Source organism: Rhinolophus hipposideros (assembly GCF_964194185.1).
Source record: "Rhinolophus hipposideros genome assembly, chromosome: 25".
Classification (NCBI taxonomy): Eukaryota; Metazoa; Chordata; class Mammalia; order Chiroptera; family Rhinolophidae; genus Rhinolophus; species Rhinolophus hipposideros.
In genome coordinates this window covers 23,511,925-23,534,362 of record NC_138071.1, presented here as the reverse complement: position 1 = coordinate 23,534,362, position 22,438 = coordinate 23,511,925, and the positions used below count along the sequence as shown (strand labels likewise).

Here is a 22,438-nt window from a genome sequence, read left to right as displayed (position 1 = left end):
TTATTGCTTGAGATAGAAAACCGAGAGTGATGCAAAAATAATATACCAAAGTGTTCTAAATTTTTTGAGCACTCTCTTGCTTTTTGGAACAAGATGTTTCAGACTCACCCTGTACTTTGCAGTCCTCAACGTGGAATCTAAATAGCCAACTTGTAATACAAAATGTGTTCTAGGGAAGCAAGCAAGTCATTGGTAAATAGAAAATAGAGGACTGTCATCCGCCTGGCATAGGCAGAGAATCAAAGAGAGCTGTACAGGCTAGAAGGTGACATCTGACTTCAGACTTGATACAGCAAGCATAGAAAAGATGGGGTGTGTTCCAGAAGGAGAGGGCACATCAAAACTGTTCATGAGAGGAGGAAGTTCCTGATCTATTGAAGAAAGAACAAATGACGTGGGGTGGCTGGCAAGTGGGTCACCTGGGAGGAAGTAGCCAGATGACAAAGGGCCGTAAATGCCAGGCCAAGATGTTTGGGGTGGGGAAGCAGGAAGGTTATAGGCGTTAGGGTCTATGAGAATGACATGGTCAGAAATGGAATCCAGAGGAGTGGAAAGCAGAGCTGACGATTTGCAGTAAGGAGTGTAATTAGGTTACCTGCTACATGTCCAGGCAGGAGTCTACTCATTATGTTCCTTAAAGAATGTAGTATGTACTCTGTTGGTAATTGTAGGTTAGGTTGTTCAGGTTTTGCATTTCAGTTTTCTTTTCTACAGTTCCAACATAGTATTGGAAGTCCTAGCCAGAGCAATTAGGTAAGAAAATGAAGTGAAAAGAAGAAAAATTGTCACTACTCGCAGATGATGTAATGTTATATATAAAAAACCCTACTCGCAGATGATGTAATGTTATATATAAAAAACCCTAAAGACTCCACAAACACAAAACTGTTAGATTACACAAATACAGTAAAGTTGCAGATACAAAAATTAATAAAAAATCTGTGGCATTTCTATACATTAATAGAGAAGTATCAAAAAGAAATTAACAATCCCATTTACATCAAAAGGAGTAAAATATCTAGGAATGATCAAGGAGGTGAAAGAGTGCTACACTGAAAACTGCAAAACATTGATGAAAGAAATTGAAAGAGACACAAATAAATGGAAAGATGTTTTACTCATGGTAGGAAGAATTAATACATACTGTTGAAATGCTCATACTACGCCACAGCAATCTACAGATTCACTGCAATCCCTATCAAAATTCCAGTGTCGTTTTCTACAGAAATGTGTGGAACCACAAAAGACGGCATAGACAAAGCAACTTGGGAAAGAAGAACAAAACTGGAGGCATCACCCTTCCTGCTTTCCAAACTACGTTACAAAGCTGTCGTAATCCAATAGTATGCTATTGGCATAAAACAGACACACAGATCAATGGAACCAAATAGAGAGCCCAGAAATAAACCCCCACGCATCTCATATGGTCAATTCTCAACAGAGGAGCCAAGAACAAACAACGGAGAAAGGACAATCTCTCCAACAACAGGTGTTGGAAAAACCAGACAGCCACATGCCAAAGAATGAGACTGGCCCTCTAACACCACACACAAAAATCAACTCAAAATGGATTAAAGATTTGAACATAAGATTGGAAACCATAAAAATCTTAAAACAAAACCTCGTGGGCAAGTTTCTTGACATCAGTCTTGGGAACGATTTTTTTTTTTTTTGATTTGACACCAAAAGCAAAGGCAACAAATACAAAAATAAGCAAGTGGAACTGTATCCAATTAAAAAGCTTCTGCGCAGCAAAGGAAACCAACAAAATGAAAAGGCAGCCTACTAAATGGGAGAAAATATTTGCAAATTATACATCGAATAAGATTAATATCAAAAATATGCATAAAGAATGTATACAACTCAATAGCAGGAAAAAATGATATTAGATATTTTTCTAAAGGAGACAGACATACAGATGTGGCCAACAGGTATATGAAATATCACTAATCATCAGGGAAATGCAAATGAAAAATACCTCACAACTGTCAGAGTGGCTATTATTAAAAAGACGAGAAATAATAGTATTGATGAGGCTGTGGAGAAAAGAGAACCCTCATGCACTGCTGGTGGGATTGCAGATTGGTGCAGTCACTATGGAAAACAGTGTGGAGGGTCCTGAAAAAATTATTACCAGAACTACTATATGATCCAGCATTTCTACTTGTGGGTATTTATAATAGCCAAGACATGGAAACAACGTAAGTGTTCATGGATGGATGAATGGATACAGAAGATGTCACACACACACACTGGAATATTATTCAGCCATAAAAAAATAAGGAAATCTTGCCATTTGCAACAACACAGATGGACCTTGAGATTATTATGCTAAGTGAAATTCGTCAGACTATGAAAGACAAATACTGTCTTTCACTTACATAAGGAATCTTTAAGAAAAAGAACAGAAAAGAAATATACAGAGAACAAAGTGGTGGAAGCCAGGGGTGGGGGGATGGGAAAAATGAGTGAAGGTGGTGAAAAGGTTTAGACATACTTCCAGTTATAAAATAAGTAAGTCATGGGGATGTAATATCCAAAATGGTGACTACCGTTAACAATACTATTGTGTATTTGAAAGTTGTTAAGAGTAGACCTTAAAAGTTCTCATCACAAGAAAAAAAATTTATAACTATATGGTGATAGATGTTAACTAGACATATTGTGATGGTCATTTATATATACAAACACACACACATATATATAGAACCATTATGTTGTACACCTGAAATTAATATATGTCAGTTATATCTCAACAACAAATATACATACTAACTTTTTACCTATGTTTACTTTTTTAATGTGGCGACTGGAAAATTAAAAGTTAGATGTATGGAGCACGTATTTCTAATCGACAGGGCTGATACAGATAACTGAAGGTATTTTTTACTTTGATAGGTGGTCTCAAATTTTTGTTTTCTTTTTAAGATTCAATCGATGTAAATACACAAAAGGCAGGTACTTACACCTCTGAGCTAGGACTGGTTTGAGCCTCTGCTTCACGACTATGAGAAGGCAATATATCAATTTAATTTTCAAAAACAACCATAAGTATAAATGCTATTTTATAGGAACAATTTTAGTAATAATAATCTCCCCAGCGTTCCTTTTTTAAAGTGTAAATTAGCACATTTTAAATAGAAAGTTTGCCTCTCACATTTGCATATAAAGCCCCTTTTTAAATCTATAGTTCAAAAAGTAAAATTATAAAGACGAATCATAGTAAACTGATTGTAGAGACAGTGTAGTTTTTTCTGCTAAGGAAATCTGTCATGTGTTTTAATGTAGAGCCCTTTCTCCAAAGAGGATGAGCGTCTCAGAGAGTAAATGGTAGATGTGGGGACACGTGTTCTGTTCTGTCTGAAGTCGTTAATGGTCCAGCCTGGCTAACCTACCTCCTAGAACGCACCCTACAGTTCCAGGATAGCGCGGAACCCTGAGACTCACGTAACAGGTTCCTGAAGCTCTTAAGTCTTGGTTTTCACTCTCTCGCTAAGTCAGCCGCTTAAGCTAGTGTGTCAGGCTGCTGACAGTTCTACGCTTCAGGGAAGACAGACCAGTGTCAGTTCTCTTTTTAGAGCTCTTTAAAGAATTGCCTTAACCTCCCTCAGTAACATGTGTCTGACAACTTCTGTTCTCATCATCGCCCACTTTTTTAACCTCTCTGAGCTTCATTTTCCTCATCTAGAAATTGCAGAGAAAAACCTGCTATACCACGAGCTCTTGGGGGCACCGTCTGTACTCAGAGAATGTCGTCCGTGAAGGAGAATTACTCCCTCTCAAACACCACCCCACACAGCATCTCCCACGCCTTTCTCTTTTGCTCCCTCACTTTAATTGATTTTAGAAATATTTGCATTGCCTTTTTTTCTAATTTTACTTAGTTTTATAAAATAACCATTGTCAGTTCACAAATTCTTGGGAAGCCAGACAGGGGCTGGGCCTCTGGGGTTGGCTGTGCCCCTGCCCGTCACCAAAGCCTTTACCTCCCGCTTGAACGTACAGCCCATCCTGGCTGCATCCACGTTAGTCCTGCCTCACGCGTCCGTCCTGTCCGTGGGGTTTGAGTGTATGTGCACGTCTTTCTCCTTCACGAAAATGGGAAGGCCTTGAAGGAGAGGCACTCCTCACTGGTCCCTAGCGTCCGGCACTTAGTAAATACCTGGAAAGCAAACGAGCCTGTGCGTGTCTGCAGCTGGCACGTGAAAGCTAGTCCGGCAAGGCTGTGGAGTTTGTTTCATTCTACCTCTGAGCTGGTTCCAAGCTCATCACTTGAATGAAGGCATCTGCTAAGTGCTTAAATCATGACATGTCTGTGTTTTCATTTTTAAGACTATTAAGGTGGGAGAAGAAAACCTGATCTACTTTATCAATGGCATGACAGAAGAGAGCAAAGAGGAATTTCTCGAATACTAATCACATTAGAATTTTTACTATAGTCCATACAGTTTCTCTGTGCAGTAACTATTATTGTCCACATTTTACATGTGAAGAAACCGAGGCCACCGTTTCCATAACTGATTTCATAGAGCTACCGTGTTTCCTTGAAAATAAGACCGGGTCTTATATTAATTTTTGCTCCATTAGGGCTTATTTTCAGGGGATGTCTTATTTTTTTCATGTACAGCAAACTACTTTTATTCAAATACTGTCATGTCATCTTCTGGAACATCGTCATCAAGTACTAAATGTGTCCGTCTGGCTGAGATCTTAACTGGGGCTTATTTTGGGGAAACATGGGAGTGAGTGGTACCGCCAAGATTTGAACCTAGGTCTGACTGACTAAGCTCATCAAAACGAGATTTGTGTTTTTTGACAGCTAGCTCCTCTGTAAAAGCGCCCAGCAGCTCACACAGGTGCAGAGGGAGGAGCTTCCCGCTCTTATTTCAAAGCTTGATAGCCACAGAAGCCTTCCAAAGTTCTCCTGTGCATTCTGTCAACCTACTGAAAAGAGCCCCGGGGCCACTAAACTGGCTGCCAGGGGTGAGGCAGGCAGGAAACCAGGACAAACGTCACCACTTACCCCAACCTGACATGAAAAGAGGTGAATAGTTGAACTCTACCCACTTACTAGCTTCTGCGTTGCAGTCTTCAGTCTTTCCAGTTTGAGAAAAGAGTTGGTAGGATGTCACTGAAAACTCTAGAATATTAAGTTCCTAATTCTCATCCTTCTCTTTGTGAAAGAAAATAGTTTGAGATAATGGATAAAAATTGTGAAATCTATGTTTCTCAGATTTTTAAGTTCTTTTATTTCCCTAAAATATGAAATCCCGAAAGTCAGTCTATGTCCCCTAATATAAAACTCATGTTAAATTTCATTGAAACAGGAACTTAACTAGTCCTTACTAGCCAATATTCTTGTCATTAGACTACAGTTGTCCTTAAAACAATTGATGATGATGGCTTTGAAGCAAAAGGTGAAACACAATTTCACATTCAGTCAGAACAAGCAATTTTAGGTTGTTTATCACATATCTTATGATTGCTTCTAATTTTATACATAGCTGTAACTTTAATCTCTAGGTAGAAACAGGACTTGATCTGAGTGGTTATCTTAGAACAACTATGGTTCGCTCTACTGTACTCTGTGCAAAGAGGGGAAAAATGAATCTAAGTGTCCTAAATGTTGAATTGAATCTAAATGTTCAGCCACCCAATGTGTTGGACAAGTTCTCTGGGGCAGAAATGAAAAATTAATGAGGGGGATGCATCAGGATGGAGACACAGGTCATTCCCAATTTCAGCCCCCCTCACACGCGGACACCACTGTGAGAATCCTAGGGGGAGGAGGAAGCAGTCCCCTGCAGCACAGAGACTGAGAGGACAGCATTAGATGGGTAAGAGGACGTCATGGCTCCTTCCTGAGGCTGGCACAGCATCTCACCATCAGGGTACCCCCGGACAAAGAGGAATAGACCCCCAAGGTGGACACAGCTCCCCAAGCATTGTGGGGTGCTGCTCAGGAGGCCCACTCTGGTCTCGCTTCATGAGGGAGCCTGTGGGGCTTGACCACTGGGAACTAGATTGTGACGGAGAAGGGGGATAGGCTCTCAGCACCCAGCACTTGGATCCTAGCAGACTAAGTTTCTATTCTACTCACTCAAGATGGCCGCTCAGTCTGATCAGGGAACTTGGCAGGGCACCCATCTTCCTGACTTGGGACCTCAGACAGTGAGCTACGCCAGCCTTAGAGCTGGTAGGCTGCTGCTCCTGGGAGGAGGCTAATTCCCAGCCCTCCTCCTGCCCGTGGCTGAGCGTAGGTCCCAGCCCCGCCACCCAGGAAGCCTGGCCTGAGCACGTGGGCAGCTGCTCCCAGCAGCAGTTGAGCAGACAGCACCACCCCATCCGCAGGGCAGCTTGGTGCTCAGTTCTGAGGCCCCAACCCTGTAGGGGAGATAATTTACTCCTGCCCACTGGTGAATGTGGCCTCCAGGCCCATCTGACCAGGAAACCTAACCACAGCCCATCCTGCAACCCCACCTAGTGGCCCTTGAGTGCAGAGCCCAGCCGATGGCCCGTCCCATCTGCACAGCCAGGAAACTCGGTGCATGATGCTACCTAATTGGGTCCCCAAACAAGAGCCTTGGGGCCTGTAGAGCCTCCCACCGTAGCCCTGTCCCAACCAGGGAACCTCAGCAGAGACCCCTGGAAGCTGCATCACCCTCCTACAGCCCTGCTCACAGCGACACATGTAGCTTTCCCCGTCTGCACAGCGGAGCTGGTGGCTCTCTGTGAATTCCACGTGCAGTTCTACCTGACTCAGATCCGAAGACGACAGCCAGGCTGGCCTCGGGGCCTGGGGTGCTGCACCCCACACACACGGAAGCTAATGCTTAGCGAAGGCCTGACTGGCTAGGGAGCCTGACCAGAGGACCCCGGCACTGGGCAGCTCGTCCTACAGTTGTACCTGGGCAGGTAACCAAGACAGCACATGCAACATTTTAGGATGGAGGTGTCAGGCCACGAAACAAACAGCAAATTCAAGGAAACTGAAATCATACCAAGTATCTTCTCTGACCACAGTGGTGTGAAACTAGAAATCAATAACAGAAGGAAAAGTGGAAGATTCATGAATCCATGGAAATTAAACAATACTCTTCTGAACAACCAGTGGATCAAAGGAGACATTTAACAGGAGATAAAAACGCATCTTGAGACCAACGATATTAGAAACACAACGTACCAAAACGTATGGAATGCAGTAAAAGCAGTCTTGAGGGGGGAATTCGAAGCTTTAAATGATCTCAGATACACAACCTAACTTTATACCTGTGGAACTAGAAAAAGAAGAGCAAACTAAGCGCAAAGTTAGCAGAAGAAAAGAAATAATAAAGATTTCAACAGAAATAAAGAACAGGAGAACAACAGAGAAGATTAACAAAACTAAGACTTAGTTCTTTGAAAAGATAAAATTCCCAAACCTTTAGCTAGATTAACCAAGGGTAAAAGAGGGGGTTGGGGGGGACTCAAATCAACCATGCTTTGAGCCCAAGTGAAAACTAGGAGTTTGACCTAATCGGTTTCCGGAAACTTGAACTGCATGTGTCAAGTTCCAGGGGGGCTGTGCACACCCACTTCCTCCCGGGAGGTGGACCTGCTGCAGCGAGCGCCCTGCACTGCCTTCTGAGTCACTGCTCCCCACTCGTCCCTGCTGCTGTAGGGAAAACCCTGAAAGCCGGCGGGCTGCCCACCGGCCTCAGGAGGCCGAGCCTCTTTCCCCAGCGTCCACGTTGGCTTTCTGCTCCTCCCTCTGCCACCACCACCCTCCCTCTCTCCACGTAACAGTGTCTGGGTCTCTGAATGTGATGATGGATGTGCATATTAATGTCACTTAGGAACTTGCCCTCCTAGGAGCTCTAGGTGACTGAAGAGGCAGGAGCTTCTTGTCCTGAAGCACATGTTAGGGTGATATTCCCGTGAGGGTCACACTGTATTCCTGTACGCATTACTTGGTAACTTGGTATGTACCTCAGTAAGGGTGTTCACAGCTATGAAAAACAAGTAATGTAAGTTTTAATAAGGGAACTGTATGAACTAGTCACACTAACTATACATTACCCTGGAATGGTATTTATTTCTGAATTTTTAAATTCCCTTTTCAATTTCTTCAGAAAGATAACAGGCTCCCTCTAGTGGGAAATGAGCATTACAATGGAATTATTTCCCCCAAAACAGTGTAACTTCAGTCATACTTTGAAGGAAAGGGAGCCTCTTCTGACTCTGACAGTATGGGCTCCATGCATTAATGTTTTCTTTGTATTTTAGCAAAAAAATAATATATATATATATATATATATATATATGTATACATATATACACACACACATATTAATATGTTTATAAGAAGTCATGTTGATGAAAAGAACTGCTTTTCTATCATTTAAACAAAGAGAACTGAGGTTACAAATCTGTGCCTAGGCATTAACTTCAGCCAACTTGTTAGAAAATAAGGAGTTGTATCTATATAAATATCTATATATATGTAACTTATAAATATGTAAGTTCTTATTGCATAACTTAACTCCTACGCCTTTGCTTGGATAATTCAGTAGTTTAAAGGATTATCTCATCTCTTACCCTCATTTTATAGCTGAGCATAAGTGGCTTGCTCAAGCCTACCTTTGGAGGTCTGCTTTGACCTTTGAGTTCCTATTAGTTTTACAGAAAGTAAGCCTTGTCCAATCTGGCTTTTCTTAATTTATGAGGAAAACATGATCAAAACCCTATGCTTTCTGGAAGTAATTAGCTTTCTGCCTGATATCATTCATACCTGAAGTTACAACTCCATCTTTATAGAGTTTAGTAACTGATGTAAAGTGTTCTCGAATCATCAAGAAAAATTAAAATTGCACCAGGTAAGGAAGAAAGCAGCACATTACAGCAGTGGGTTTTAGTTTCACACTCGGTAAAGTAAGAAAAGAAAATTTAATAATAAGAATGGCATATGTCCCCAAATGGTAAATAACCAACTCCAGGAAAACTGGTTATGGCAGGTTACAGAAACAGTCCGTTTTAAAACCCCGTATCACACCCAGCGCACATTTCATATGTCTCCTAGCAAAGCACGTGCCTAATTGCTGTAGGGTCTCTGCTGACTAAGTCATTGTACGCAGGAGAAAGGTTGGCTTTCACTAACACTTTTTCTCACCCTCTTACAGCAAATCAGGTGCTTGCTTTTGGAATGCTGGTCAGTACTTCCAACACCTACGATGGGTCTGGTGTCGTCACCGTGGAGACGGACCAGCCGCTTCTCTGGACCATGGCCATCAAGCCCTAACCCTGGACTGCCATTCCCAGCCGTGCCTCTAACTTACCTCACTGGCCACCTGCTCACTGCTCAACAACAATAGTTTACCTGGTTTGCAGGGGCCCAACCTCTGCATGGCAAGCTGCTCGTTTTAAAGCTGTAATGTTCAGAGAATCCAGGTGACATAACTGACAGCTCTGTTTCACAGGGACGGAGGAAATCATTTTTAAGAAAATAAATAATCTATGACATTCAGTTGGAATATTAGTGTGGATCATTCTACTTTACCGATTATTCTTATGTTACTAATGATTCCATTTTCCTAGACAATTGCTTTAAGTTTGAAGCTGAGAAGGCTCAGCTGCAGCTCCTTGGCACCCAGCACATACATCTCCTCCTGCTCGTCTTCAAAGGTTTAACACCACGGACTTCTTCCGAGTATTAATATCCGATTCCTTTACACACAGAAAAAAATTCCTTTCCAGACTGCAACGTTAGAACTGCACCACTTACTCTGGCCTTATTACTGTCTTCAGTATTGTCTTTTAAAAATAAATCAAGAATCACTGACCTAGTTATTACATTTGAAAACAGGTAGTTGTGGATGCTATAGGTGAAGAGAGAAATGGCATGAACGATAAATGACAATTCTCAAGGTCCCCCTGACATAGTCACCCCAGCGTGCCATGCTTTCGTGGAGTGACCAGTCAAAACTGCCCTCGTCAGAATTACAGCCTAGAGGAAGAGTGCTGTGCAGAGGAAACTGAAGCATAAAAACTGAATTGTTCCTGACATACCGCAGACTGAAAAAATGTTGGTTCATAGACCACAAGTTAATTCCGATGACAGAAAAGGCGCTTGGCAGCCTGTGGGATTCTAGGGAGCCCTCATCTGAAAGCCCGAGTTCTGGTCCCAGCCCAGCCATCCGCCTGCCTCCCCGGAACCCCAATCCTCAGCCTGAAAGCGGGAGGGGCTGGCAGACGGTGCCTGAGCTGCCCTCCCACAGTCAGGTTCCAGACACTGGTGGGGCAGTTACTAGGCAGACAGTGCACAGGGAGACGCGGCCGCCAGACCACGGGCACTGAAATGTATTGTTTCTCTATGATGAGACCCTCTTCTTGCTTCTTACCCTTTTCTGTCCTAGTTTGCTTACACATAAACAACCCCCACAGGTTGCTGCAGGGAAAGGGACCAGCAGCTCCTGAGTTCCTGGAGCTACAACAGAGTGAACGGCGGGTTGGGAGTGGGTCTGCTGAACTAGCCTGCAGCTGTGAGCACGTAATCATTAGAGATCATTTGTAATTATTTATGCAAATACATGTGAGGCTGAACTCCAGATGTCAAATAAAAATATTTAGTTAAAGTGCATGTCTGTGGTAGGTTTTTAAGAAAACAATCTTTTCATAACTGTATTTCATTATCACCAATCTCTCACAATCAATGTATGTGTGTATATATATATTTATATATAATGATTGGCTCAAAGGATGATTAATAACTGCGATACTTCACTCACTCTCTGAGTCCAGAGAGCAACGCGGTGTTACTACTAATACCTTCTCTAATCTCCATGGAAGTTACTCTCCAGATTCCACGGCCCCATCTATACACTACAGGTTATATGTAGACCTATTTACCTCATAGGGTGTAGAAGGGAAGGACAGGTAGATTGCCTTCCAAGAGCTCTATAAGCTGGAGAAAACAGAACTAACGGAATGAGCTGCCACTGTGGAGAAATGAAGAAAATTAGTGGAGGAAGAACCCTGGGGCAGCAAAAGCCGGGGTCAGAGCACAGACCACATCTTCAGTGCTGCAGCCAAAGAACAAGTTCTAGGCCCTTCCGAGCACAGAGCCCAGAGCTTTGTCCACACACTGCCCATCCTCCGCTTCACACAGAGACCATTGCAGGACAGCCAGCGGAATGAGCAGACCAGCCAGGCACCGGCTCCTTCATCAGCTCATTTCACTGGGAACCTCCAAACCACTTTCCCAAACAGTACCTGCTCCTCAGAACCTAGCACACAGCAAGGAGGGTGGGTCAGGTGTGTGGCGTTCTCAGCACTTACTTTCTACTCCACTTACAAGTCCAGGCTCAGCCACTGTACATTCATTACTAGAAACGTGTCCACAACATAGAAAAGAAATATGTCCATTGTTTAAGATTTCACCACAAAAGAATGCATGTCTTATTTACCCTGAAAATCTTACCAGTGTTACTAAGTGGATACTCAGCAAAAAGAATCTAGTTTGCTGAAGCTCAGTAAGCCTCGGGGGGCGGGGGGGTCCCAAGACCCTCCTCACCACCTTCTATCATGCTGTGGCCCCTGAGGCCCGTGGAGGGGGTCCTCTTCCAGCAGAGGACGCCCTTCCCACTCCGGCCAGGTTACAGAAAAATTAGATACTGACCCCTCTCCATTCCTTACTACTTATGAGCAATTCTGCTTCCTCACCACATCATTTCAACAAGTACCCACTGACTGTTTCTCTGCTAACACTGAGTCTGCAGATTGTGAGAGCTCAGGGCTCCCAGGGAACTTGCAGCGCCCCCCAGACTGCCCCTCTTCCCACACGTCTGTTCAGTTCGGGTCCTGGTCTCCAACACAGGGCCATAAGACAAACTGGACGCTGGGCCCTGCTGGAACCTAACCTGTGTTTGTCGGCCCCTCAGTCTGTTTCTTCTCTGCGTGGGTCTGGTGTATAGCTTTTGTAAATCACTTTAGGGTGACAGACACTGAGTTCCCTAAATCTCTGAAGAGTGAGAACATGCGATGAGCGCTCTTCTCTTGAGGCAGCCGGGAGAATCTGAAAATGGCTACAGCTACTGAAACCCTGGTCGGAGTCCCAAGGAGCTCTGAGATTTAACGATTCCTGAGTGTGGCCCAAGGAACGGGGAGTGGACCCCACTTCCACATGTAGGTCGGGCAGATTAATGGCTCTTTGTTCCTTCATTTTGGCTAAGCAGACAAGAGCAGTTTTCTCTTGGGATGAGAACGAGGCCCTTTCACGAGCTGCAGAGCTCACTGAGAGCAAGGAACTGGGGTCATTACAGCCTGGCCATCCCCAAAGCTCACTGCTCGCACATTACATCACGCTTCTGTCTGTGTGCGGTGCGTTTGAGACACACGTGCTTACTACTTACTCCTGCTCAAGTTCACGCTTTCCAAAGTTTTACTCAACAATCAAAATAAAGCAAAACCTGGATTTGATGTCCTTGAGACTGATGATATGTGCCAACTCAGTAAACAGGAAGAAACTCTGCATCTCGCTCCTAAACTCTGATTATAAAAGGCTGGCTGAATGGTAACTTTCAAACTCTGTTCACCATGACCCACCAGAAGTCTTGTGACCTAGTTTACACACACACACACATACACACACACACACTGTATTCTAACAATTTTATTCTAAATTGAAAAACACCCAGAAATCTACTCTAGATTGAAAAAAACGAACCAAGAGGTAGAGTAAAATGCATTTTTCACATTTTTAAAAATGTGTGTGTTCAGCACTGAGCATACACTTCTACGTTAAGGACAATATTAATAATTTACTACTTCATCTTTACCACTTACTAGTGGTTTTTATCCTCTATGTGTATTAAGAGGTATGTAACCTACCAGTGACAGCAGGCTGAATGTCATCCTTTTGGGGAATAATAAAACCATTTTAACTTCATTCGCAATAGGGGGCACTAGATTATTAAGTTGTATCTACAGCATTCTATTCAGAATAAAATAAATGATCATTACACCTGGGGGAGATGAAAGCTACAGCCACAAGGTCAGGCCATTCCCAGGGAGCCCATCTACACAGAGTGAAGAATTCCTGGCACACACCAGTTAGCCCTGCCGTATGTGCCACAGCAGATTTCCCGTCAGTCAGTTTTCTTTGCCCCCATCAGAGCCTCATCTCAAAACCATTCTCCAGGCAGCCAGGACCAATTCTTCTCCACTGGCTTGGCACTCTGGAGGCTAAGAGCTCATGCGTGATCTTACCACTGTACATAAAACACCTGCAACCTGGGACACAGGTCACGGCAACACTCGTCTTACAGGTAATGGATTAGTAAACAGATCCAAGGACTTGCTCCCTACGTATGGAATTGTACCACTGAAAGCAAAGGCTTTCTATACAGCAAAAGAAAAATGAATGGCATCCCTGCAAAGGACTTAGAAAAACATAAACAGGGCCCCTGAGCTCACCTGCAGTCAAGAAATAAGAAATTTCTCATAATAGACTTATAGCTGCTCCTTGAAAACCAAGAAATCTAAGATACGTAATTCTGTGTGAGCCCAAACGTTGATAAGCGTTTTTAACTAACAGTAAGAGAACTGATAAAAGATTAGAAATCATACCTTATTTCTTTCTTTTAAAGACTAGTGAATAATTAATAGCCAGTTATATTTTTGTACAATAAACATGGGGAATTATGAGTATAAAGTTCTTCAGGAACTGAGCAGAGTCCCATCTGAATGGCATAAGTAAGTTTTTGCTTAGTTGCCGAATACTATGAATTCTCTGCTAGAATCTAAACCCCTTGGGAGCATGGACTTTGTGTTTCTTGTTACGCGCTGTCTCCTCTGTCTTAGAATAGGGCCTTGTCTATACCAAGTGTGCAGAAAATATTGGTGCAGGACCCCTGGTGCATTCACTAACAACCCCCGCATTTGTATCCAGGACCCAGGAATATATTGCATGGCTTCCTGAGTCCCTGAAAACTATTTTTCTTTCTTTTCCCTCCTCCATCCCTAACTAGCCAAGATTTAAGCAGATATGCTCAAGTCCCCCTTGAATAGGTTCCAGTCTTAGAGATAAGGGCTCCAATCCTCCATCAGGTAGGCCTGCTTATCTAACCTCTCCCTCATGTACCTGAAGAAGGAAATAATGTGCACAGCACCAACACTGGGTACAGACATCGGCCAAGGCCAAACATGGCTCATGACAAACAAGGGAAAGTCAAAAGGCCAGGGGACTTTAAAGTGCTTGAAATGGATCGATAAGGAAAAGTGAAAGCCAGGAGGCAAGTAATGAGAGACGTTTGGAAAATCTGTATGGACTAAAAGAATCAAGGTCAACATCAGTGTAAAGAGCACATTTGATTGCCCTGACTTGTTGGGGGAAATGGGAAATAAGAGGTCAACAAAGGAATGTTTCAAAGTTGGAAATCTTGTAGCTGGAGTTATTTCCAGCTTTGGGAGTTCAAGGAATGACCTTGGCTGGCGTGAGTTGAAATACTACAGCCAAGAATACATGTTATTTTTAAATACTTTGAGACCGTGGCACTCAATTTTGATATTTTAACTGTGTTTACATCTACTTGTTCCACAAATTAAACCTTTAACATCCATATGAAATTAGCCTGAGGAATCTGAAACCATAAAAATATGATATTTTATCTCCAACAATTACCCACACAAAATCTCATTTATTTTGATTTAGTGTTCTCTGTTAATAAATAGCTCTAACTTTTAAAAAAATTATTACTGTCACAAAAGAACTGGATTTTTATTAGGGAGAAAAAAAACCTCTCTTCAAAAAACTTATCTTCCTCACTTTTATTAATACAAGTACTCAGCAAATATTTGTAGAATGCATGAAGCGTCTTTCTGTGTAATATTAAATGGCGTTCTACTCACCTGTCCCTTAGAAATTCTCATGTTTAAGTCCCATCACACTCTGCTGGATAACCCCAGTAACTTAAATATTATAGATTATAAAAATTTGAAAAATAATGATCTCAAAAATAGAGAAGCTTTCAATACAATAGCCATGGAACCGAGTGTGTGAGGGACACAGAGCAAGGGTTTTCTTAGACTAATACAGAGGTTTAGTTTTCTGTGCTGTAGGAAATCGTCAGTGTCCATCAATTCTCTCTCTCCTTATCTTCATCAATTTAAGAAATACTTTGCACTCTACTTTACATTCCCTAGGCCCCAATGGTCTACACATTCTGCTCTTCCATTTGCACTTCTTAAAATTCAGGGAAGCCTATACGAATAATGCAATGAGGAGACATGGTGCAGAAAGTTGTTGGGATAGCTTTTAGTCACTGAATTTATTGTGCGTATTTTAAAGTTGACCTTTTAGTACAAGTTTCTATTCAATTCCAGTGCAAGGAATAGAGCGACATGTTCAGTTTGAATATCTGTATGCCAGTGGCACTGAATAGTAAGTTTTGTGAGGGAAAAGTCAGATTAAATCATGAAGAAGCCAGTATGTTCTTTTTAAGGCCAAGAAAAGGGAGGAGAGAGATTTTCTTTTTAGAAAGAGAATAAATTTTCCACAAAAAGAAAGAATTGCCCTAAATTTTAAGAATTGGACATGCAAATCATTTTCATAAATTCTTTTCTAAACTAGATATTGTGAAACGAACTATCCTTATAAATACATCAGTGGTGTTAGTCACACTGCTAATGACACACATTCCTGTTTTCGAGAAGGAATAGCTTTCCCCAAGTTGCCCTAGGCTTAACCTTTCTCTTGGGTAGATGTGTAATGTATAAGAGCTGAACCTCCAGAGCACAAAAATCTGGTAAGTGGTATTAAATCAAAGAGGACTGGATCAATTAGGCATTACAGAAGCCCCCAGTTACTGAATTTTCCCATTATTCATATTCGAGCCTCCTCAAAACATTCCATAGGCCTGGACCTTTTGCAGACTTTGTGGGAGGCACATTTCATCTAACTATAAGAAAGAACCCCCTACCACATTTGCCATCCCACAGCCACACAATGGACTCATACCCTCTGGACACAGGGAGCTCCCTGGCGGTCAGTCCGAGGCTGGACAGACACGTGTGAGGTCAGGCCTCTCAATTAACCCCCAAGTTCTATGTTAAGTAACTCCCCAGGAAAGCCAAGATCTTATACCTATATGAACTTGGAGGGAGAGGATATATGCCAGTTTCCAGGTTTGTGCTGCTTAGCTAAAATCATCAGGAGCCATCTTAACTTTGTATTTTTTGCAAATGTATTCTCAGGGCCTCATTGAAAATGTACTGCTATTGCATCTGCTACTCAGGTTTCTAGGTTGAAGAGTTATGGCGGGTGAAGTGACCCTATGTAAGAATGCAGGTGGAAGCATGAAGATGAAAATGGGCCTCCCTGGTTCGATGCAAGTTCAGAGTCCCTGAACTTTGCAGGAGACAAACGCTGTGCTGTTTCATAACAGTGAGTTCACTTCCCCGGTTCCTGGCAGCACTATTTCCAATAGCCAGAATATGCAAACAGCCTAAGCGTCCATTGAGAGTGAAGGGACAAATAAGCTGTACATCTATACGACGGAATACTACTCAGCCATGAAAGATGACAGAGTGCCATTTGTGACAACATGGATGGATCTTGAGGGTATTATACTAAGTGAAATAAGTCAGACGGGAAAGGACAAATAACGTATAATTTCACTCACCAAACTCATGGGTACGAACAACAGATTGGTGGTGACCAGAAGGGAAGTGGGGTACAAGGAGGGCGAAATGGGTAAAGGGGGTCAGTTATGTGGTGACAGATGGAACCTAGACTTTTGGTGGTGAGCATATTATAGTGTCTACAGATATCCAAGTATAATGCTGTACACCTGGAACTTACACAATGTTAGTAGCCAATGTTACCTCAATAAAAAAAATAGTAATAAGTAAAAAAAATTAAAACCACAAACAGTGAATTAACTTTCAATAAAGCAGAAAATCTAGTTACAAGGGATATTCCAAACTGACACACTGCTGTCCTCAAAAACACAAATTTGAGTGCCGACTGTAGGGCAGACACTGGGGGACAAAGGTGCCCTCACAGGCTTGTAGTGAAATGAATGAGAGACAAAAGAGAGAGAGGAACAGGAGAAAGAGATGGGACAAGGGGAAAGGAGACAGTGAAGACTGCAAAGGCAAACCTGGGACATTCACTTTGGGGGAAGGAGATGGGAAAAGGAGAGAGGGGGAAAAAGAGGGACATTTGCTTCCATTTTCTAACCCCTTGTAAAGCTAGTGGGCATTACCTTCAAATATTAGCACAGCAATTAACAGAGCAGTAGAGGGTGGACCGCTATGTATCCAGTAAACAGATGTGAGAAGTTTGTAATACGAGGTCCATGTTCAGAGATAAAGGACACAGTGCATACGAACAGTTTGATCACAACTCTATAAATATTGGAAAACACTGGGAGAGAAAATATTTCAATTTTTATCATGGTTAGCTTTGCATAATGAAATTCGAGGTGATTTCTTTTCTCACATCTACTGTCTTTTTTCTATAGTTTTAAGAAAATAAGCTGCATGTACAATAAAATTTTATTTTTTGAAATATAATTGTATTATTCAATTTAAAATATTTAAAATCCCTACATATGAGAAAAACGTCATCACATTTTAATAGAAACACTTTGTAACACTGCAAAACCCTGCAGACAAACAGGCCCAAGGAGACACACAGAGGCAGTCAGGCTCTCAAAGGCACAACATACACAGGAAGGCCCAGGAAGACAGGGGGACAGAGAAGTGACCAACTGACATGCGTACAGGACATCTCCCAGCACAGAGATTCCCATTGTCTGGTTCACTCTGCAGTTTTTCAGGCATTAATAGACGGCATTTATTTTATTATTCCAAAACACAATTTTTAAAATGTTTCATAAATAAAATTTCATCTTTTCATTCAATTGTGTGTTCATTCAACAAATATTGTTGCTCCGTCTGTCCTGAGTCTGGACTTCCAGTCAAAATGGTATTGTAGGTAAATGCTGTGCTCACCTCCTCTCACAACCACATCAAAATTGCCACTAAATTACAGAACAACCATCACTGAGAATTGCCTAAAGTCTAGCTGAACAGAAGTCCTATAACTAAGGACATGCAGAAGAAGCCACATCAAGACTGGTAGGATGGGCCGAGATGCCAAATGGGCAGGTCCCACACCCACAGTGTGGCAGTGAAAAATCAGGAGGGATATCTCTGCTTCAGAAGTCCCCCTTGAGGAGCGACGGGTCCCAGCCCCACACCAGGCTCCTCAGCCCAAGGCACCAGAGCCGGGAAGAGGAGTCCCCGCAACTTCTGGCTGTGAAAAGCAACCAGGATTGTGGCTGAGTGAGACAGGAGCGGTAGCAGGGGAGCGGCTGGAGACCCAGGGGCTGCAAGTCTTAAAGGGCCCACACACAGACTCACCTGCTCACAAACTCACTTGCTCTGAGCTCTAGTGCAGGAGCAGCAGTTCAAAAAGCACCAGGGACATACAGGGAGGACTAAACAAAGTTCAGGGAGAAGCCTGTAGGGCCAGGGGCCAGGGCAGCTCTTTCCCAGGACTGGAGTGCTGACAGGCCTCCAAGTCTCCCAACAGCTTTCACACACAGGCAGCCTCCCCGGGCTTGTGCTGTGCACTTCCCTAAAATCCCTCAAAGTTCCACAAACCCCAAACAAGCAGCGGCTGGCCTCAGTGTGCCCTGTACCTCTTGCTAAGTAGCCCCAAGCCTGGCACTAGTGGCAGCCAGCCTGGGTTCTCAGCCTAGTCCCTCCCAGGTGCCTCCAAGCTGCCTCCACGCCCAGCACAGGTGGCAATGAACCACAAGTCACTCTGTAGCTCCTAGCAGGTGGCCCCAGGCTGGCCACAGGCAGTAGCTCACCTTGGCTTGCAACAGAGCCCTTTCCAAGAGGTCCCAGAATTAACACACTCTGTGGCCTGCTTCAGACCACACCACAGCACCACCCAATTAGCTCCACGAATGACACACCCGAAGGGTGGACTCCGCAAACACCAGAGCCCCAGTAAAACGAATCCCACTCATGGGATCAGTTCCCAAACAGTAGCTCGTCCATTGCAGTCACAGCCAGTCAGCACGAGGGCAATCCCACCCACGGATGTGTCGTGAACAGTCAAGGCTCAACTACCATGTTTCCCCGAAAATAAGACCCAGCCGGACTATCAACTCTAATGCATCTTTTGGAGCAAAAATTAATATAAGACCCGGTATTATATTATATCCAGTCTTATATTATATAAAAATAAAACCGGGTCTTATATAATTATAATATAATATAACAATATAATACAATACCTGGTCTTATATTAAAATAAGATTGGATCTTATATTAATTTTTGCTCTAAAAGATGCATTAGAGCTGATGGTCCAGCTGGGTCTTATTTTCGGGGAAACAAGTTACAACAGGAGGGCACACACAAAGCACACAAGGGACACCCATGGAGCACCTGGCTCAAGTGACCAGGTTGACTGCACCAGTGGGGCCCACAGGACACCCACCAAGACCAGGAGACGTAGCAGCCCTACTTAATACATAGAAACAAACAAGGGGGCAACCAAAATGAGGAGACAAAGAAACGTGTCTCCCAAAGGCAATAACAGGACAAAACTCCAGGAAAAGAACTAAAAAACATGGAGACAAGCAATCTACATGATGCAGAGTTCCAAACACTGGTTATAAGGGTGCTCAGGGATCTCAGGGAGAACTTCGACAAACAGATAGCAAACAAAAAAATGCAGACAGAAAACATAAAGAACCAGCCAGAAATGAAGAATACAATAACTGAAAGGAAGTCTGCATTAATTGGAATCAGTAGCAGATTAGATGAAACAGAGGACTGGATCAGCGATCTGGGAGAAAAGGTAGCATAAAACACCCAATGGGAAACAGCAAAACAAAAAAAAAAAAAAAAAAGTGGATAGTTTAAGGGGCCTCCAGGACAACACCAAGCATACCAACATTCGCATCATAGGATTTCCAGAAGGAGAAGAGAGCAAAAAATTGAAAACATATTTGAGAAAATAATGACAGAAAATATCCCTAACCTGGGAAAGGAAATAGACATAGAAGCCCAGGAAGTGCAGAAAGTCCCAAACAAGATGAACCCAAAGAGACCCACACCAAGACACATCATAATTGAAATGACAAAGGAGGCAAGAAGATACAGTGAGGCAAAGACAGTTTCTTTAATAAACATTGTTGAGAAAACTGGAAGACACATGCAGAAAAATGAAACTAGACCACTGTCTTACACCACATACAACAATATTACTCAAAATGGATTAAAGACTAAAATGTAAGACCCCAAACCATAAAACTCATAGAAGAAAATATAGGCAATAGACTCTCTGACATTACTCTCAGATTTTATATATATACGTGTATATATATACACGTATATATATGATATGTCTCCTCAGGTAAGGGAAACAAAGAAAAAAAACCAACAGGACTACATTAAACAAAAAGATTTTGCACAGCAAAGGAACCATCAACAAAATGAAAAAAACAACTACCACATGGGAGAAGATATTTGGCAATGATACATCCAAGAAGGCATTAATATCCAAAATATATAAAGAACTCATACATATAACTTAACACCAAGAAAACAATCATGAAGAAAATTGGGCAGCGGACCTGAACAGACATTTCTCCAAAGAGGACATACAGATGGCCGGTAGACGTATGAAAAGATGCTCAGTGTCACAGAGCATCAGATAAATGCAAATTAAAACCACTCTATCAGTAAATCAACAAAGAGTAAGTGAGGCTGTGGAGAAAAGGGAGCCCTCGTGCACTGTCGGTGGGATTGCAAATCGGTCCAGCCATTACGGAAAACAGTATGGAGGTTCCTCAAAAATTAAAAATAGAGCTACCATATGACCCAGCAATTCCACTTCTGGGTATTTATCTGAAGAAAACAAAAACACTAATTCGAAAAGATATCTGCCTCCCCATGCTCACTGCAGCACTATTTACAACAGCCGAGATGCGGAAGCAACCTAAGTGCCATCGACAGACAAATGGATAAATAATCCATTTATGCAATGGATTATTACCCAGCCACACACACACAAAAAGAATATCTTACCATTTGGGACAACATGGATGGACCGAGAGCGTATAACGCTCAGTGAAATACGTCAGACCGAGAAAGACAAATACCATATGATCTCACTTATATGTGGAATCTAGAAAACTTAATAAGTGAACAAACAAAACAGAAACAGACTCATAGATACAGAGAACAAACTGATGGTTACCAGGTGGGAGGGGGTTGGGCAGCTGGGTGAGGAAGGTGAAGGGATTAAGAATCACAAATTGCCAGATATAAAAACAATCACAAGGCTGTAAAAGTACAGCCTAGGGAATATAGTCAATAACGTTGTAATAACTATATATGCTATCAGGTGGGTATTAAGCTTATTGGGGTGATCACTTCGTAAGTTATATAAATGTCTAATCACTATGTTGTACACCTGAAACTAATACTCTATGTCAACTGTAATTGAAAAAAATAAATATTGAGCACCTCCTCTTCAAATTATATTTCAGTCATTACAATCACAGCCTTGCTTATACCCTCAACTCTCTCGTGCTCAAAAACTATAACTCCAACTCTCTGCCTCCCCTGCCCCTGAAAATAGCTGGAGAAAAACACGAGCCATGGCGACTGGCACCAATGGCACCCATATCACTAAAGCCGACAACCTCAGTCCTCACCGTACTGGGCCCAGCAGGAACATCTAACTCATGAGCACGTTCTACCCTTGCCTTCAGGACAGTGCTTTCTGGGTTTGCTCCGACCTCACTGGCTGTTCCTTCTCTCCACCCTATCCTGCTTCCTCCATTTTTCCTCCATCCCTACTGCACGAAAGCTCTCGTGTCAGTCTCTTCTTTTTCCATGTCCAGTCACTCTCTTATTGATTTCATCTAGTACGATGGCCTCAGACGACGTCTGCATGGAAACTCACATAGCAAATTATCTACTTCACATCTCCACACTGATGCCGCATTTCCCTGAAAATAAGACCTAGCCAGACCATCAGCTCTAATGTGTCTTTTGGAGCAAAAATTAATGTAAGACCCAGTATATTATATTTTATATTATATTTTATATTATATTTTATATTATATTTTATATTATATTTTATATTATATTTTATATTATATTTTATATATTTTATATTATATTTTATATATTTTATATTATATTTTATATATTTTATATTATATTTTATATATTTTATATATGTTATATTATTTTATATCATTTTATATTATTTTATATCATTTTATATCATTTTATATTATATCATTTTATATTATATATTTATTATATATTTTATATTATATATTTTATATTATATTTTATATTATATTTTATATTTTATATTATATTTTATATTATTTTATTTTATATTATTTTATATTATTTTGT

General features: G+C 42.0%; 1 protein-coding gene across 2 annotated transcripts in view; it reads left to right on the top strand.

Moving 5' to 3' along the window:
• The window catches only part of TPK1 (thiamin pyrophosphokinase 1), a 258,460-nt gene that overhangs the window by 231,294 nt on the left and 4,728 nt on the right, over window positions 1–22,438 (top strand). Inside the window, exon 9 of one of the 2 annotated variants that reach the window (XM_081038288.1) lies at window positions 9,159–10,614. The exons of the other annotated variant lie outside the window; for it this stretch is intronic. Coding sequence (XP_080894414.1) covers window positions 9,159–9,277 — 119 coding nt within the window. The 3' untranslated portion in view covers window positions 9,278–10,614. Of the gene's footprint in view, window positions 1–9,158; window positions 10,615–22,438 lie in introns of those variants that run through there. 2 annotated transcript variants of the gene reach the window in all.